General features: G+C 47.6%; 1 protein-coding gene and 1 pseudogene across 1 annotated transcript; one reads left to right on the plus strand and one right to left on the minus strand.

Moving 5' to 3' along the window:
• Positions 1-16,139, minus strand: part of LOC145362356 (uncharacterized) — a 29,678-nt pseudogene extending 13,539 nt beyond the window's left edge.
• LOC145362471 (uncharacterized) lies at positions 3,484-9,750 on the plus strand. Its single transcript, XM_080218483.1, has 3 exons — positions 3,484-3,534; positions 4,913-5,043; positions 6,403-9,750. The coding sequence occupies exon 3, from the start codon at positions 6,775-6,777 to the stop codon at positions 7,657-7,659; it is 885 nt and encodes a 294-aa protein (XP_080074609.1). The 5' UTR covers positions 3,484-3,534; positions 4,913-5,043; positions 6,403-6,774; the 3' UTR covers positions 7,660-9,750.
• Positions 16,140-16,280: the final 141 nt, after the last annotated feature.

Below are 16,280 nucleotides of genomic sequence, written 5' to 3' on the forward strand. Positions count from 1 at the left end.
GCACGGCCAATCAACCTAACCCGCATATCTTTGGACTGTGGGAGGAAAACCACACAGACACGAGGAGAATGTGCAAACTCCACACAGACAGTGACCCAAGGCCGGGAATTGAACCCAGGACCCTGGAACTGTGAAGCAGCAGTGCTAACCCACTGTGCCACCATGCTGCCCTGCTGCTAACCAGTGATTAGCACTGCTGCTTCACAGCTTCAGGGACCTGGGTTCAATTCCCGGCTCGAGTCACTGTGTGTGTGAAGTTTGCACATTCTCCTCATGTCTGCGTGGGTTTCATCCGGGTGCTCCGGTTTCCTCCCACAGTCCAAAGATGTGCAGGTTAGGTTGATCGGCTATGCTAAAAATTGCTCCTTAGTGTCCCAAGATGCTTAGGTTAGAGGGATTAGCAGGTACGATATGGGGGTAGGGCCTGAGTGAGATTGTGGTCGGTGCAGACTCGATGGGGTGAAGGGCCTCTTTCTGCACTGTAGGGTTCTATGAAAATCTCTCTTTAGTTCACCCACAGTAGCCCGACTTTTCACAATCAGTTCTCCAGATGCACTTTCTATGGGAGAAATGCTCAGTTTTTTCTTGTTAAGTATCTATACAAATTCCCTTACAGCCAAGGGCTAGGATGGAGAACAGTTTGTTAGACGTGCCCTGGAGGGCTTTTTGATACAGTGTGTTGACAATCCATCCACGGAGGGAGCCGTACCAGACCTGATACTGGGGATTGAGCTGGGCCAGGTGATCAGTGTTTCAGTGGGGGGGGGGGGGGGGGGGGGGTGCATTTTGGGCTTAGCCGCCATAATCCCATAGGATTTGAGATAGTCATTGATAAGAGTGGCCCTCAGGGTGAGGGTGGTTAATTAGGCGAGGGCCAGTTAGATCTAGATTAGATGGGAACTGGGGAACGTGGATGGAGAACAACTATTTGAGGGCAAATCCATGTCTGGCACGTGGAAGACTTTTAAAAGGCCTGTTGATTGAAGTGCAGGACAGGCAATATTCTCGCAAACAAATGAAGGATAGAAATGGCAGGATTCGGGAAACAGGAATGACAAGGGAAATTGTAAGCTCAGTAAAAAGGAACCATGTGATAGACCGAGTCTAAGAATGGACGAAACCCTTGAGGAGCACGTTGAAAGTAGGAAGGAACTTAAACGTGGAATTAATAGTAGGAGGGATTATTATTTAAAGGGTGAAAAGCTGCAGCATGCTACGGTGCAGAGGGACCTGGGCATCCTTGTGCATGAGTCGCAAAAACCCAGTCTGCAGGTGCAGCAGGTGATCAAGAAGGCGAATGGGATGTTGGTCTTTATAGCGAGGGGGATAGAATATAAAAGTAGGGAGGTCTTGCTGCAACTGTACAGGGCACTGGTGAGGCCGCAGCTGGAGTACTGTGTGCAGTTTTGGTCGCCACACTTGCGGAAGGATATATTGGCCTTGGAGGGAGTACAGAGAAGGTTCACTAGTCTGATACCGGAGATGAGGGGGTTCGCCTATGAAGAGAGACTGAATAGACCGGGTCTGTACTTGTTGGAGTTTAGAAGGCTGGGGGGGGATCTTATAGAGATGTATAAGATAATGAAGGGGATAGATAGGGTAGAGGTAGAGAGATTCTTCCCACTTAGAAAGGATAGCAGGACTAGAGGGCACAGCCTCAAAATAAGGAGGGGGGGAGCAATTTAGATCAGAGTTGAGGAGGAACTTCTTCACTCAAAGGGTGGTGAATCTCTGGAATTCTCTGCCTGTTGAAGTGGTGGAGGCTACCTCGCTGAATATATTTATGTCACGGGTAGATAGGTTTCTGATAGACAAGGGAATTAAGGGTTATGGGGAGAGGGTGGGAAAGTGGAACTGATCCACTTCAGATCAGCCATGATCTTATTGAATGGCGGGGCAGGCTCGAAGGGCTAGGTGGCCTACTCCTGCTCCAATTTCTTACGTTCTTATGAACCCATATCTTCCTCCATTTTTTCTGCTATCTCCTTCATCCTCACTCCAACAAGTACGAGGAGTGCATGGAACTTATTTGTCATTGAAACAATCTGACCAGCTGCCTCTGCTGCTTCCCTCTCTTCCACTGGTGCACTGAGTTAAATTGTCTCTAAAATTCCTGTTTCTGGAGTCCTAAATGCACACTGCTCTCTCCCATCATCCCACTTGTCAATTTCTGGGACTCGGGTGGAAGGACACGATGACACAGCTGTTGCATTCCATCTTGACTTGGCCCTTTATTAATAATTCCGTTAGTATCTGCGGTGTTTTGAATTAAACTCTACTCTGTGTGATTAACTCAACAATGGCTCCTAATATCTTAATAAATTGGGCAATCAAACCTTCTAAAGAGGGTGAATATGTCTGAGAATTATCCAGCTGCAAAACTATTTCTATTAAGGTCATGGATTATTACAGTCGATGTACCCTGTTTTGATTCTGCCAGCAGGGCTGTGGAATTAATTGGATAGATTTCTAAAGAGACAGCATGATGGGTGAAGTGGGTTACATCTGTGGAATAACCAATAAATATTCAGTATCCATCAAGAGGGCAATATTCATCTGGAATTTTTTTATCTGGGTTCAGGTCAGTATTCAGTCTCTGGAGATAGAGACAGGAACGAATGATTATGAATTGAACGCAGCCAGAATCTGCACCTTCAGGAGAACCAGTGTGAAAGTCATAACAGTCACAGCACTTAGAATAGAGGGATAGAAGCAGATAGTCCAGTTGGGAACACATGATGGGTGCAGGCTTGGAGGGCCAAAGGGCCTGTTCCTGTGCTGTATTGTTCTTTGTTCACTTACCCACTGGAGATTTATGTGCAAAACTTGACAAATAGAATCCTTATTGGATAGGCACATGGAGCACACCAGAATTATAGGGAGTGGGATAGCTTGATCTTGGGATTGGACATAGCTCGGCACAACATTGAGGGCCGAAGGGCCTGTACTATGCTGTAATCTTTCTACGTTCTAGAATAGCAGAACTAGAGGGCACAGCCTCAAAATAAGGGAGGGGGATGCAGTTTAGATCAGAGTTGAGGGGGAACTTCTTCACTCAAAGGGTGGTGAGTCTCTGGAATTCCCTGCCCATTGAAGTGGTGGAGGCTACCTTGCTAAATATATTTAAGACACAGGTAGGTAGGTTTCTGATAGACAAGGGAATTAAGGGTTATGGGGAGAAAGCGGGAAAGTGGAACTGATCCACTTCAGTTCAGCCAAGATCTTATTGAATGGTGGGGCAGGCTCGAAGGGCGAGATGGCCTACTCCTGCTCCTATGTCTTATGTGGAATATATCACAGCAATCGTCCACAGATGTTGCGTATGTTTAAAAATACATCGGAATTGAGAATCAATATTGTCGTTTGACTGGGAATTGAATGGCACTGCTGTTACCCGGCATTCGCTGCGGTTATGAAAGCGCCCCATTTACGGCACCGGAACCCAGTGCGCAAGCGCAGTGCTATACTTGGCGCATGCGCAATGTCACTTTGCCCGGGGTCCCTGCGATTGCGGGCGACACTTTTTTCCAGCGGGTAAGAGTTGGTGCGGTGGGGAATGGAGCCGGGAGACGGGGCGGGGAGGGAGCGGAAGCTTCACAAACACCCGCTGTAGGCCGCAGCACCCGAGTATACCCCACGGGTCCCGTATTTACAGCCGCGACGCTTTTTCCCCGGGACCCGGGGCCCAGTGCGTCCGCCGCCATGTTGGTTTAACGGGGAGCGCATGCGTGGCCGTCTGTGTGACGCAATCGCTGGGTGGGCGGGGCCTCAGGGTCTGGCTGACCAGGGGAGAAACTTGTCTCATTGTGAAGTTCACTTACCACAAGTAGGCCTTACATTAACACCTCAATGAAGTTACTGTGAAATTCTCCTGATGGCCACAGTCCAGCACCTGTTCGGGGTCAATGCACCCTAACCAGCACGTCTTCCAGACTGTGGGAGGAAACTGGAGCACCCGGAGGAAACCCACGCAGACACGGGGAGAATGCGCAAACTCCACGCAGACAGTGACCCAAGCCAGGAATCGAACCTGGGTCCCTGGCGCTGTGAGACAGCAGTGCTAACCACTCGTGCATGATATTGATGTTTTTCTCTTTTAATCCACAAGTGCTTCGGTCCGCCTTGTTGTCCAACGAGGGGCATACACGCGATGGGTCGTACGAGGGCTGCTCTTGGATGTTTTCGAGAGTAGCCTAGTACTTCACGTCGTTAGTGTACGCTTAAACTGGACCAGATGCTGGGCAACACGACAGCTCAGTGACTATCACTGCTTGCTGTGCAGATATGTGGATTTGGGCCAGTGTCTGTGGGAGTTTGCGCATTCTCCCCGTGCTTACATGGGTTTCCTCCGGGTGCTCCGGTTTCCTCCCACACCCCAAAGATGTGCTCTTAGGCTGATTGGTGTAACAAATTGTCCCTAAATTAATCTTCCCTCAATGTGGATGGCCATAAGCATAGACAAGGGTCATGGGTAGAGAGGAGACTCATAATGTTAAAATGGCGGCGCGGGCTCGTTGGGCCGAAGGACCTGTTTCCCGGGCTGTGTTGTTCTTCGTTCACTCAGACTGCAGACAGGCCCGGGTTAATGATTGACAACTTTGTAGAATCCCCACAGTACAGAAGGAGGAGGTCATTTGGCCCATTGAGTCCACAATCCAAATCTAGAAAGAGAGACAGACCCGTTCAGAACTGGTTTGTATTGAGCTAGATGTTTGGTGATTGGCCACCAGTATTCACTCCTTTTTCATTGACTCGCAGAACCACTGAATGATTACAATACACGGTGGTGGGGGTGGGGGTGGGGGGGGCAGCAGCAATCAACCCATTATACCCATTCTTGGCTTTGTAACAGCGAATCAGCTCCTCCCACTCCTGGCCCTTCTCGTCATCCAGCATTTTTTATCTCCTCCAGGTAATGATTCTGTTTCCTTTTGGATCAGTTTGAGCTGTAGTGGAGATGGAAGTGAAACTGCTACTTTTAACATAGAGGATGTTGGAATCCAGTTGGGCCCAGCAATTTTCAAAGTGACACCATCAAAGGAGGTAAATTTTAGGGGAAATCGGATTGTCAAATGGGTATCGTTTTTGGAATAATTATTTTTGTCAGTGATTTAATCTAATTTAATGAAATCAAATGTTGTAAAATGTTAAGAGGCAGCTAGATGGGTACGTGAATAGGGAGGGAAACAGACCGAGTAAGGGCAGAAGGTTTCTTTTCAGTTTGGTTGGGCATTATGATCAGCATAGACTTGAAGGCCAAGGGGCTTGTTCCTGTGCTCTACTTTGCTTTGTTCTTTGCTGTGTTTTTGGGATTTGGACAGGAGTAAATATTGCCCACCGCCAGTTACCTGTGGAGAAGATGATGTTTGTTGCTCAGCAGCTGGTAAGAGGCACTGGAGGGGAACTAGTGGGTGGAGAGGTTTCGATAACAGTCAGTGTGGACTACAAACCCCAAATGAGAAACTGCAGCTGAAGAAATTTGCCCAAAAACAAGCCCAGCTTGTTTCGTGGTAAATGTGGTGCAGCCATCTTGATCTGATGGAATCTCTACAGTGCTGAGGGAGGCCATTTGGCCCATCAGGTCTGTACCAACTACAATCCGACCCAGGCCCTGTTCCCACAACCACACACATTTACCCCACCAATCTCCCTGACACTAGGCTCGATTGATCATGGCCAATTAACCTAACCTGCAAACACGGGGAGAACGTGCAAACTCCACACGGACAGTGACCCGAGGCCGGAATTGAACCCGGGTCCCTGGTATGTGAGGCAACAGTGCCAGGTGCTGTGAGGCAGCAATGCCAACCACTGTGCCACCGTGCTGCCCCCTCTTATAATGATGTAACAAAAAGTGGGTGATGGTTCTTCGTATCAGGAGAGAAAATTATTGGTTCCTTCGTTTGATTTTTCACTCAACCCAAACAGAGGAGAGAGTGGAGGAAAGAAATGGTGAGATGGGTTTGGATTTCAGTAAAAAGTCTGACAACACCAGGTTTTAGTCTAACCGATTTATTTGATAATAGACTCACAAGCTTTCGGGTTAGTCCCTTCGTCAGGTGAATGGAGAGTTCTGGCCTCAGACAGGCTCTGTCTGAGGCCAGAACTCTCCATTCACCTGACGAAGGGACTAACCCGAAAGCTTGTGAGTCTATTATCAAACAAATCGGTTGGACTAAAACCTGGTGTTGTCAGACTTTTTGCTGTGTTTACGCCAGTCCAACGCCGGCATACCCACATTTGGATTTCAGCCCAGGGAGGAGTGGCAGTGTGTGTGGGAAGGGGATTTATAGATTTGGGAGAACAAGAGAGGAAAAAATGTTCCAGAGAAACTCCAATTGTCTATTCTGGATTTATATCCTGCTCACTCGCAGTGAAGAGTTTTTAAATCTCCTTTTCCAGGCTTTCAGAAGGGGAAGATGATCATAAGGGGCCAGGAAGCTCACATGGAACATCGCAGCAAGCTCTGGCAGAATCACTCAATTCATCAGGGCATGAATATTATCCACATTTGAATGTGAAAGCAGAAATGTTTGTTCTGCCTGCAGGGAAAGATTTCAAACATCAGTGTGACTGGAAAAGCAGCGAGACACACACACACACATCCGAGTAAGTGTGTTCCAGTGAACTGACTGTGGAAAGAGTTTTAACCAGTTACTCAGCCTGAAAGAACATCACACCATTGACAGCGAGGAGTTATTATACACATGTTCTGCACGTGGACAAGGCTTCAACTGATCATCCAACCTGGAGAGATACAGGGACGCTGGCACCATGGAGAAACCTTGGAAATGTGAGGATTGTGGGAAAGGTTACAATTATCCATCCCGGCTGGAATATCATCGACGCACACACACCGGGGAGAGGCCGTGGAAATGTGGGGATTGTGGGAAAGGATTCAATTCTCAATACCAGCTGGAAAACCACCGACGCAGTCACACTGGGGAGAGGCCCTTCACCTGCTCGGTGTGTGGCAAGGGATTCACTCAGTCAGCCTGTCTCATGTCACACCAGCGATTTCACACTGAGGAGAGGCCCTTCAGCTGTACTGACTGCGGAAAGAGATTCAGACATTCATCCCACCTCAGTAAGCACCAGCGAGTTCACACTGGGGAGAGACTGTTCACCTGCTCTGAGTGTGGCAAGCGATTCACGGTATCCTCGGATCTGCTGAAACACCAGCGAGTTCACACCGGGGAGAGGCCATTCACCTGCTCAGTGTGCGGGAGGGGATTCACTCAGTCAGCCAACCTGGTGGTCCACCAGCGAGTTCACACCGGGGAGAGGCCATTCAGCTGCACTCATTGTGGAAAGAGGTTACGGTCGTCATCGGAACTCACTGCACACCAGCGGGTTCACACTGGGGAGAAACCATTCACCTGCTCCGTGTGTGGGAAGGGATTCGCTCAGTCATCTCACTGCCTGACCCACCAGCGAGTTCACACTAAGGAGAAGCCATTCAGCTGCTCTTCCTGCGGAAAGAGGTTCAGGCATTCAGGCAACCTCAGAGCGCACCAGCGAGTTCACACCGGGGAGAGGCCATTCACCTGCTCCGTGTGTGGGAAGGGATTCCATTGGCTATCCAGCCTGCTGACACATCAGCGAGTTCATAAACAACCACAGGGATTGGATTCTACTGTTAATCACATTCAAAACTGATGGTCTGATAATAATTGTTCTGTTTCTGCTGATGTTCGCTGTCACCCAGAATCATCAAACAAAAACACCACCCCTCAAACTCGTATCAAATTCCCACCCCGTCTGACTGAAATAAAGAACCAAAAGCTCTCCAGGTCCCCATTAAATCCGAGAGAAATGTGACACAGCACCCCACAAAGAGAAGATAAACCACAACTGCAACAACGTGACTGAACACAGCAAACTCAACACATCTACTTGGAATAGGTTCCCCACAAGAGACCTCAAAACAGACACTGACGGAGAACAGAATCAACAGCCCAAACCAAGGGGAAGGAATACAGCAAGCTCACAAACACATTGCTCCAGGATGGGGAAGACAAGCGTCAGGCAGAGCGCAGCGAAAACAGGCAGAGCACAAAAGATGCCACCACATGTAGATAATAAAGGAAGACGAGAACGCACTAACTAGGAGGATAGTGACAAGGAGCTACAACAGGAACCTTAATGAACTGGACAGTGAGGAGAAAACGCTATCCCTGAGCATCCCACCAAAGCAAGAAGTTGCGGTTTATCTCCCTCTGTTTGTGGGTGCTGTATCACATTTCGCTCAGACTTACTGGGGACCTGGAGAACTGTAAAAGGACCTGTAAAGGGAAGCACGAGACTGGACAAGCTCAGAATTCATCCCGGGTACACCCCTAAGGCAGGGACCCCTAGGGCCAGAAAAAAGACTGAGAACAGATCCAAAACAAACCACGAGCCAAAGGACACTCCCAGTAAACAGCAAAAGACAAAATGGTACCCAGTCCCAGACCACTGGGGGAACCGGAGGAAAATGTCAAACTGCTCACCATAGAGGAACTGTTCAGAATAATGATTAAGGAACACGATAAAAGAATGAAAGTTAGAGTCATCCACTGAATGGAGACCACAGTGCAGATGGAAAAGTTTAACCAAGGATCACAGAAACCGTGCAGAGGGACAGCCAGCCCAGAGCAGAACCCCTCTCAGAATAGGCAGCATTACCAGAAACATCAGCACAACTTTACAACTAACACAAACACAAAAGGTTCCAGGGAAAAGACTTTGCTTCATATCCGCCGCCAAACCCAAAACCAACCAACAGAATCAGACCTTGAGGAATTCTTCAAAAGGATAAAAAATTGACAGTTTGCTTTGAGGAAACGAACTCAGAAAACCCCCCTTGACACCAAAATCCAAATGGATACCACCCAAAATCAGCAGGGATACCTTAGAATTTACCAAGAAGAAGATAGAAAACATCCCATCATTGAAAAGAAACTAAATAGAATCACAGAATATTCTAGTGCAGAAGAGGCCTTTCGGCCCATCGAGTCTGCACTGATGTACGAAATGCCCCGACTGGTCCATCTAATCCCACTTGCCAGCACTTGGCACACCAAGGCTGTGGGCAAACTACTCATCCAGGTTTTTATTTGAAGGATGTGAGACATCACACCTCCACCACCCTCCCAGGCAACGCAAACCTCAGAACAACAGGAGACAAAGGAACTAAGAGACAACACGGACATCATCATAAAACTGGCAGAGAAAGGACACATTATTATCACGGACAGACAACAAAACCCACCAAAGGACACAGTTCAACTACACAACCCAGAACATTACAAACAACTGGAGAGACCGATTTTATCCAGAAACAAGACAAACGATAGCACAGACACTGGAGAAACCATTGACAGATAGCTGCGTTACCTAGAAATGTAGATAATACTTAGACCAACACTCCTGCCAAAGAGTCTTTTACATGTTCCTTAAAATACACAAACATCCTGACACAATTCTGGGAGAAATTCCTCCAAGCCTTCCATTTTGGCTACCATAGCAATATAGCAGCTGGTCTCTCTACAGGCCCCGGATGTCCCACCAGCGACTGGGGTGGACCGGGCAATAGGTGACACCAGGAGGAGGAGCAGCAGCTCAGAAGGATACAGCCATCCCTGATGTACATTTCACACCATCTCTGACCCCCCACGACTTACCCAGGCTTGCAAAATCTCACTAACTTTCCTGGCTGGAGACAATACACATTAACCTGTGCTTAACCCTCTCTCCACTCACGTCGATTCAACCATTATCTTGTAAATTGAGTTTGTGTCCATATCTGCCCTGTCTGTGAACACAACTCCTCACTCACCTGAGGAAGAGGCCTGAGACTCCGAAAACCTGTGCTACCAAATAAACCTGTTGGACTTTAACCTGGTCATTGTGAGACTTCTTACTGTACAGGAGGGGAAACAGCAGCAGCACAGTCTCGGCCCAAAGGCTTCCCCAGTTCAGCTGCTCAGAGACACTGGGAACCTCTTCAAACGTAAATTTATTTAATGAGATTTGATTTATTATTGTCACATGTCTTAGTATACAGTGAAAAGTATTGTTTCTTGCGCACTATACAGATAAAGCATACCATTCATAGAGGAGGAAAGGAGAGAATGCAGAATGTAGTGTTACAGTCACAGCTGGGGTGTAAAAAAAGTTCAACTTAATGCAAGGTAGGTCCATTCAAAAGTCTGACAGTAGCAGGGAAGAAGCTGTTCGAGTTGGTTGGTACGTGACCTCAGCCTTTTGTATCTTTTTCCTGATGGATGAAGGTGGAAGAGAGAATGTCCGGGGTGTGTGGGGTCCTTAATTATACTGGCTGCTTTTCCCGAGGCAGCGTGAAGTGTAGACAGAGTCAATGGATGGAAGGCTGGTTTATGTGATGGATTGGGCTACATTCACGAGTTTTGTAATTTCTTGCAGTCTTCAGCTTCTCACATTCACCCTGATTCATCCCTCTCTCTCCATCCATCCATCCCTCTCTCCAACTCAGCACAGCAGTTTCACTCTCGTTCTCCCAATCGGTATTCCAGCCTTTATCACATCCACGCTGTTCCCACTTACTTCACACCATTAGATCTTACAATTCAAACGTTATAACCTGTCCAATTTAATATCTGTTCAGGTAGCTTACAGACGGCAGACAAATCATCAGTTCCACTCCACACGGAGCGACATTTATACATGATCCCATTTCACAATAAAACCCAGATTAAATTCAGATTTGTTTGTAATTATTTTAGTGCCCAGCGGCTGATTTGAACTGAAATTGATATCTGGTCTCAGCCTGGCTCTGTGTTTGTGTGAGAGTGTGTGTGTGTGAGATAGTGTGTTTGTGTAAAGGCAGAGTGTTGCCCATAGCTGTGTCTGAGATTGATATCAATTCTCTAAATAGGTTGGGCTGCAGCAGCACAATCCTGCAACAAGACCCTCCAGCAGTCTGAGGATACAATGACCCACCCCAGGTAGAGACCTCACATCACCACAAGAGGGAGCATCCTCTGGTGTGTTGACTGCAGCAGGAGTTGGCTGGAAAGAAGGAGTTTGATGTAACTGTTATTTATGTTTAAAAGATGTTTTCGTTAAAAGCTAATTGGCCGTCCAGTGCCTCTGTTCATCCACATAAAAGTTACGGTCAATTGAGCCAAGGTTTTGTGACAGTCAAAGAACAACACAGAATGGGAAACAGGCCCAACGAGCCAACGCCACCATTTTAACATTGAGTGCCCTCCTCTACCCATGACCATTGTCTACGCCTATTGGGGAAAATTGAGGGAAAACTAATTTAGGGACAATTTGTTACACCAATCAGCCTAAGAGCACGTTTTTTGGGTTGTGGGAGGAAACCGGAGCACCCGGAGAAATCCCACCCAAGCACGGGGAGAATGTGCAAATTCCCACAAACACTGGCCCAAATCCATGTGTCTGCACAGCAAACAGTGATAGTCACTGAGCTGTCGTGTTGCCCAGCATCTGGTCCAGTGTAAGCATACACTAACGACATGAAGCACTAGGCAACTCTCAAAGCAACATCCAAGAGCAGCCCTTGCACGACCCACCGCGTATATGCCCCTCGTTGGACAACAAGGTGGACCGAATCCCCTGTGAAGTCGGGTCCAGTAATAACATTAGCTGGGATTGTAGCACTCTCCATTTCCTCTTAGCAATTCATCTCGTTCAGGAGACCCACCTTCTGTTTGTTCCCCTCAATTCCTACTAAACTGCTTTTAGATTTGGGTGAGTTTGTGTAAAATAGGTAAAGGTGGACGTTCAACATACTTAACAAGTGAATAAAGGCACAAGATTCCACAGATCCTGAATAAAAATAAACTTTACAAGGTCAGAAAGGTTTAAGGACCTTCGAGAGGAACAGAAGATGGGATGGTAGTTTAAAAGTGTCCGGGATTAATTTGAGAAGTGGTTGATGTCATTGGGTTTGAGAGAGAGAGGGAGGTATTGACAATATCAGCTAACATGGAGAAGTTGCAATGTCACCCCCACAACCCCCTATTGACCCTATTCACACTAAGCTGCTGACCATTTTCTGTATTAATCAATACCTTTTACAGTTCTTGTTCTCTTCTGGTCCTATCCTTCTCACCTTTAAATCCACTCTCACCACACTTTCTGAAAAAACAATCTCTGCCCTCCTCTCCAGCTTCCTTTTCCTTTCCAAGGCCCCTGAACTTGATGTTTCCTCAAGGATCTATCCGTGGCCTCTCCTATTTCTCATCCACATGCTGCCATTAAGTGACAAAAGCACCGTGTGAAATTTCCCGTGTACACTGACAACACCCAGCTCTACCTCACCCCCATCCCTCTCCACTGTTACTAAATGATCAAACTGCTTCTCCCACATCCAGTACTGAAATTTCCTCCAGTTAAAAATTGAAAAGATCAAAGCCATTGTCTTCAGTCACCGTTACAAATCCCATTAGGTTTTATTGGTAGAGGGATTGAATTTCGGAGCCATGAGGTCATGTTACAACTGTACAAAACTCTGGTGCGGCCGCACTTGGAGTATTGCGTACAGTTCTGGTCGCCACATTATAAGAAGGATTTGGAGGCATTGGAAAGGGTGCAGAGGTGGTTTACCAGGATGTTGCCTGGTATGGTGGGAAGGTCTTCTGAGGAAAGGCTGAGGGACTTGAGGTTATTTTCATTGGAGAGAAGAAGGTTAAGAGGTGACCTAATTGAGGCATACAAGATGATGAAGGTAAGGTAGGATAGCCTTTTTCCTCGGTTGGTGATGGCTAACACAAGGGGACATAGCTTTAAATTAAGGGGTGGTAGTTATAGGATGGATTTCAGAGGTAGGTTCTTTACTCGGAGGGTAGTAAGGACGTGGAATGCCCTGCCTGCAGCAGTTGTGGACTCGCCAACTTTAAGGGCGTTCACATGGTCAGTGGATAGGCATATGGATAACATTGGAATAGTTTAGGTTAGAGGATCATTACATTGGTTCCACTGGTCAGCGCAACATCGAGGGCCGAAGGGCCTGTACTGCGCCGGAATATTCTGTGAAATGCCGGCATTGGGCTGATGTGGGCACAGCAAAAAGTCACAAAACCAGGTTAATTTCCACAGGTTTATGTGGAATCATGAACTTCTGGAGCAATGCTCCTTCATCAGCTGAATGGAGATGTAGGTTCATAAACACAACATTTTGAGACAGAGATACAATTGCAAAAATAATGGTTGGAATTCAAGTGACCTGATGAAGGAGCAGCGATCTGAAAGTTTGTGATGCCAAATCAATCTGTTGGGGAACGTCTTGCAGTAGATCAGTGGGAATAGGATTGAGGAATCAGCTGGTGGGTGGGTCTCCTGGACAAGATGAGCTCTCAGAGGACAGGAGGGGAGCAGAAGGAAAACTGGAGAAAGATGTGAGTTCAGAGGTCAGACAAAGGGGAGTGTTAGAGGTGGTTTGGTCCAGTGGATTAGGGGAAGGGAGGGAAGCAGCAGAGGCAGCTGGTTGGATTGTCTTCACAAAGAAGATCATGAGTTTCTCCTCCATGAGCACTCGTGGGGAGGTGAAGATGAAGGAGGGAGAAAGAGACAACACCTCAAAAAGGAATTAACTCATGTTGAGGATATCAAAAAGATTCAACACGAAGCTAATCTATTTGACTTCTTCAGAATATTAAACCTTAAAACTCGCCAGAGTTCAATAACATTAGCAAATACAAACACAATGAATGTATTACAGTCACGGATAGGATTATCATCAGATTCCAATCACTGTGGTTACTGGTGAATTATTTGGTGTCTAAGGAGGTTGGATGACCAATTGAATCCCTCTCACACTCGGAGCAGGTGAATGGTCTTTCCCCAGGATGGGTGTGTTGGTGTCTAAGCAGTATGGAGGACTGAGTGAATCCCTTCCCACACTCGGAGCAGGTGAATGGCCTTTCCCCAGTGTGGGTGCGTTGGTGTCTAAGCAGTATGGAGGACTGAGTGAATCCCTTCCCACACTCGGAGCAGGTGAATGGCCTTTCCCCAGTGTGGGTGCGTTGGTGTCTAAGCAGTATGGAGGACTGAGTGAATCCCTTCCCACACTCGGAGCAGGTGAATGGCCTCTCCCCAGTGTGGGTGCGTTGGTGTCTAAGCAGTATGGAGGACTGAGTGAATCCCTTCCCACTCTCAGAGCAGGTGAATGGCCTTTCCCCAGTGTGGGTGCGTTGGTGTCTAAGCAGTATGGAGGACTGAGTGAATCCCTTCCCACACTCGGAGCAGGTGAATGGTCTTTCCCCACTGTGGGTGTGTTGGTGTCTAAGCAGTATGGAGGACTGAGTGAATCCCTTCCCACACTCGGAGCAGGTGAATGGCCTTTCCCCAGGATGGGTGCGCTGATGTCTAAGCAGTACGGAGGACTGAGTGAATCCCTTCCCACACTCGGAGCAGGTGAATGGCCTTTCCCCAGTGTGGGTGCGTTGGTGTCTAAGCAGTATGGAGGACTGAGTGAATCCCTTCCCACACTCGGAGCAGGTGAATGGCCTCTCCCCAGTGTGGGTGCATTGGTGTCTAAGCAGTATGGAGAACTGAGTGAATCCCTTCCCACACTCAGAGCAGGTGAATAGTCTGTCCCCAGTATGGGTGCGCTGATGTGCAGTGAGATTCTGTGAATGCCTGAATCCAGTACGACAGAGAGAGGACCCGAATGGTCTCTCGTCAGTGTGAACACGTTGATGTGTCAGGAGGTTGGATGACTGAATGACACTGAGAGCAGGTGAATGGTCTCTCTGCAGTGTGACTGCGCCGATGAGTTTCCAGCCTGGATGTGGGTGATTGAATTTCTTCCCACAGTCCCCACATTACTGCAGTTTCCCATGGAGTGACCGCACTGGTGTTTTGGGAGGTCAGATGATGGGCAGAAACCTTGTTTACACACGGTTTCTCCCCACTGTGAACGGTGCTTTTACTTTCCGTGTTCAAAATCCACTGATTCTCAGTTACGATAATTAGAATGACTGTCAGATTCTGATATATTTATTTTCAGTTTCCAGACTGCTGATTGTTTCCTAGTTCCTGTGAAATTTATTTGAAACGGAAAGTAAGGGGATTGAGAGAGAACCCACAGAGACGGGTTATAAATGGAGTTCACACTGAGGCAACAATAAAAAAGACCCACACAGGAGGCCAGGGACCGAGTTCTGCATCCAACACATAGCCAGCTCCTGACTAGTCAGCCTGTGATTCAATGAAAAAGGGACCAACTCTACAATCAATGCCCACTGCCCCCTATGAATATGGCAGCTGCATATGCGTCCTGCTGCCCATTGCCCCTTATAAAGATGGCAGCTGCATGTGCCCTGCTGCCCATTGCCCCTTATAAAGATGGCAGCTGCATATGCGCCCTGCTGCCCAACACCCCTTATAAAGATGGCAGCTGCATATGAAGTCTGAGATCATGTACCAATCACCTCAAAAACAGCTTCTTCCCTGTTGCCATCAGACTTTTGAATGGCATTAAGTTGCACTGCATTAACATTATCTTTCTCTACAACCAAAAGAGAAAATGCTGGAAAATCTTAGTAGTTCTGGCAGCAGCTGTGAGGAGAGAAAAGAGCTTTGACAAAGAGTCATCTGGACTCAAAAGATCAGCTCTTTTCTCTCCTTCCAGATGCTGTCAGACCTGCTGAGATTTTCCAGCATTTTCTCTTTTGGTTTCAGATTCCAGCATCTACAGTAATTTGTTTTTATTTTCCTCTACACTATAGCAATGACTGTAACACTAAATTCTGCACTTTCTCGTTTCCTTCTCTATGAATGGTATGCTCTGTCTGTATAGTGCAAGAAACAATATTTTTCACTGTGTGTTAATACATGTGACAATAAATCAGATCAAAATTCCAATTCCCATCTACACCACAGGATGGTAATGCGCAGGCGCAGTGCCCATTCCAATGGGAGCATGCGCACTGAGTGGCAGGGCCTGCGGGACAGACGCTGGTTTGGTTCTTGCGCGGCCGATAAAGCTGCGGAAACCCAGAGGGAATAATGGAGCGGCCTTTGATCGGGGAGGGTGTGTAAACACTGGGTGAAGATCCGAAACCCGGATACAAACCTGAAGATCCCGCGTTGGCAGCTCCGGGTCTCTTTCCCCGATTCGAGGCCCCCCGGTTAACGGCCGCCATCTTGCTTCACAGCAGAGGAGTGCGCATGCGTCTTCATTCTGGTGACGTAACAGAATGGGCGGAGGCTCCGGGTCCCTGTTCCCCACCGGGTCCTAGTGCCCAGGAATGCAGTGATTTGGACCAAAGGGTTTTTAAACAGCT

This window comes from Carcharhinus amblyrhynchos, unplaced genomic scaffold (assembly GCF_965287045.1).
Source record: "Carcharhinus amblyrhynchos unplaced genomic scaffold, sCarAmb.v2.hapA scaffold_38, whole genome shotgun sequence".
In the NCBI taxonomy this organism is placed as follows: Eukaryota; Metazoa; Chordata; class Chondrichthyes; order Carcharhiniformes; family Carcharhinidae; genus Carcharhinus; species Carcharhinus amblyrhynchos.

Excerpts from the sequence above, each read along its gene's own strand:
- LOC145362471 (XM_080218483.1), top strand. The coding sequence starts at position 6,775 with ATGGAGAAACCTTGGAAATGTGAGGATTGTGGGAAAGGTTACAATTAT.